Genomic DNA, 3543 nt, shown 5'->3' on the forward strand with positions numbered 1-3543 from the left:
GAAGCCTGCGCACAGCAACAAAGAGTAGCCCCCACTCGCCACAACTAGGGAAAAGCTTGCGTGCAGCAAGAAAGACCCAACGCAGCCAAAAATAAATAAATGAAATAAATAATTTAAAGTAATAAAGAAAAAAAAAGAAACAAAGAAGGGAGCAACCAAACCCAAAAACAAATCCACCAATGATAACAAGTGCTAAAAACTATACAAAAACAAAGAAAACAAAAGAACAATGGACAGACACACCCCTAGGACAAATGGTAAAAGCAAGGTTATACAGACAAATTCACACAAAGAAGCATACACATACACACTCACAAAAAGAGAAAAGTTAAAAATATATATATCTATATAAAAAAAAACAAAGGAAGAGAGCAACCAAATCAATAAACAAATCTACCAATGATAATAAACTCTAAATACTCAACTAAGATAAACAGAAAACCAGAAACAAATTAGATGCAGAAAGCAAACCCCAAGTCTACAACTGCTCCCGAAGTCCACTGCCTCAACTTTGCAATGATTCTTTGACTATTCAGGCATTCCACAGACACAGGGTACGTCAAGTTGATTGTGGAGATTTAATCCGCTGCTCCCGAGGCTGCTGGGAGAGATTTCCCTTTGTCTTCTTTTTTCGCACAGCTCCTGGGGTTCAGCTTTGGACTTGGCCCCGCCTCTGCGTGTAGGTCACCTGAGGGCGTCTGTTCTTAGCTCAGACAGGGCGAGGTTAAAGTAGCAGCTGATTAGGGGGCTCTGGCTCACTCAGGCTCGGGGGAGGGACGGGTACGGAATGCGGGGAAAGCCTGCAGCGGCACAGGCCTGCCTGACGTTGCACCAGCCTGAGGCGCACCGTGTGTTCTCCTGGGGACGTTGTCCCTGGATCACAGGACCCTGGCAGTGGCGGATGCACAGGCTCCCGAGAGGGGAGGTGTGGATGGTGACCTGTGCTTGCACACAGGTTTCTTGGTGGCTGCAGCAGCAGCCTTAGTGTCTCATGCCCGTCTCTGGTGTTCACGCTGATAGCTGTGGCTCTGGAGCTCATTTAGGGGGTGCTCTGAATCCCCTCTTCTTGCACACCCTGTAACAATGGTCTCTTGCCTCTTCGGCAGCTCCAGACCTTTTCCCGGACTCCCTCCTGGCTAGCTGTGGTGTACTAGCCCCCTTCAGGCTGTGTTCACACAGCCAATCCCCATCCTATTCCTGAGGTCTGACCTCCGAAGCCTGAGCCTCAGCTCCCAGCCCCCACCTGCCCTGGCGGGGGAGCAGACAAGCCTCTCAGGCTGGTGAGTGCTGTTCGGCACCGATCCTCTGTGTGGAAATCTCTCCGCTTCGTCCTCTGCACCCGTTGCTGTGCTCTCCTCTGTGGCTCCGAAGCTTCCCCCCCCCACCCACCGCCTGTCTCCGCCAGTGAAGGGGCTTCCTAGTGTGTGGAAAGTTTTCCTCCTTCACAGCTCCCTCCTAGAGGTGCAGGTCCTGTCCCTATTCTTTTGTCTCTGTTTTTTCTTTTTTTCTTTTGCCCTACCCGGGTATGTGGGGAGTTTCTTGCCTTTTGGCAAGTATGAGATCTTCTGCCAGCGTTCAGTAGGTGTTCTGTAGGAGTTGTTCCACGTGTAGATGTATTTCTGATGTATTTGTGGGGAGGAAGGTGATCTCCACATCTTACTCCTCCGCCATCTTGAAGGTCTCCCTCACATTCAAACTTCTTTATATATATAGCTAAACTGCTTTTTAAAATAATTGCTCCAATTTATATGGCAGTGCATGGGACCCTCTGATCCAGACTGACACCGACATTAATACTCTGCTGAAGACACTGCTCCAACAGAGGTCCCCGACAGCTCTCCAATGGCCTGGTCCAGTGGACATGTTACCATCCTAAGACTTGCGGGTTTTGATACTATTCATTCCTTCACACATCCCCCTCCCCTGGTTTCTGCAAAAGCTATTTTCTTCTGGTCTTCCTGCCTCTCTGGCCTTCCCAATCTCCCCTGCTGGATCCTCCTCCTTTGCTGGTCCTTTATATCCTGCCATCACCTACAGTTCCACTCTTGGCCTCTTTCTACCCGGCATGCTCTCCCTGAGTGATCCCATTTATATGCTTACTCACAGCTATGTCTTTAGCTCAGACCTCTCCCGAGCTCCAGAGCCTTACATCAAACCACCTCCTACTGAACTGTACTCAGATATCCTTGTGGCACATGTTTAAAAAACTCAACATGTCCAAAACAGCTTAATTTTCCAACCAAATATGACAGAACCATCAACTAGTCACTGAAGTTAGAATCCAAATCGCTTCAATATTTTTAATCATTGGTTAAACATTTATCTCGTTTGAACAATATTCTAAACTTTCTCACATTGAAGTAATTTATATAATCATTACTGTATTATTGTGAAATCTGAGAGACAAATGAGAGTAGCCAGAGGATTTGCTAATCAAGAGTAAGAGGGGATGCACAGTCACATACAGACAACCTTGAAGCAATGGAATGTGTACACAACTTGCTCACAGACTTCAAAGATTTACTTTACTAAAGCTGTAAAGATGTCAAATTTTTATAAAAACAATAGTTTAAATTTCAATAACAAAATTCACTGTTTAAAAGTATCTGGTTATAACTGTTCCTATGAAATCTGGTGTAGAAGACAATTGTTCATGGTTTTGATGTTCATAAATCAGATAAAAAAATACAGCAACAAAAACATTTGCTCTGGTAAGGAAAATCTAGTAAAACATAATGCAATTCATATTTTATCTAAAATTTTAGAAAACTACGTCAAACTTTATAATTGTCATATTAATAATGCAATTTACTTAGGGGACAACAAATTACACATGATATATATAAAAAGTTGGTTTCCTAGTCATGGAATTGAAAATGCAACATAAACACTTGAGATTCTAGCTTGTGGTTTCTGGCTGCACTTCTGACTAAAGTGAGAGAGATGGAATTCATGAAATCCTCAGTCCTTTACAGCCCTCATAAAATCAAACCAAAGAATGCTCAGCTCTTGACACAGAGATCCTCACTAGTGACTGTGGTGCATCTGCAGTGATGTGGAATCTGGGGCTTTTAGAAGCCAGGTTACATTCTCAGCAATACTGTATGCTAAGCCAGTCTGGGAAATCCTGGCTGCCTGATAACCCAGGTACCATATGTAAGTTAAGTAGTTCAGCATAATAAAGTTATTTAAATATTCAAGGAAGAATTAGATATTTACCTTCCAATATATTATTAAATTTTTTCCATCAGAACTCCACTCTCTCCAAGTATCTGGTCCCTTTGAAGGAACTAGAAAAGAGATTTAAAAGTTAGTATTTGGGGGCTTCCCTGGTGGCACAGTGGTTGCGCGTCCGCCTGCCGATGCAGGGGAACCGGGTTCGCGCCCCAGTCTGGGAGGATCCCACATGCTGCGGAGCGGCTGGGCCCGTGAGCCATGGCCGCTGGGCCTGCGCGTCCGGAGCCTGTGCTCCGCAACGGGAGAGGCCACAACAGAGGGAGGCCCGCATACCATAAAAAAAAAAAAAAAAAAAAAAAGTTAGTA

General features: G+C 44.8%; 1 protein-coding gene across 1 annotated transcript in view; it reads right to left on the reverse strand.

Annotated features, from left to right (window-relative positions):
- LIFR (LIF receptor subunit alpha) overlaps positions 1-3543 on the reverse strand; it is a 94656-nt gene that overhangs the window by 34653 nt on the left and 56460 nt on the right. The window contains exon 12 of the mRNA XM_028492864.2: positions 3220-3290. Within this exon, the coding sequence (XP_028348665.1) occupies positions 3220-3290 (71 nt within the window). The remainder of the gene's footprint in view (positions 1-3219; positions 3291-3543) is intronic.

This window comes from Physeter macrocephalus, chromosome 8 (assembly GCF_002837175.3).
Source record: "Physeter macrocephalus isolate SW-GA chromosome 8, ASM283717v5, whole genome shotgun sequence".
Lineage (NCBI taxonomy): Eukaryota > Metazoa > Chordata > Mammalia > Artiodactyla > Physeteridae > Physeter > Physeter macrocephalus.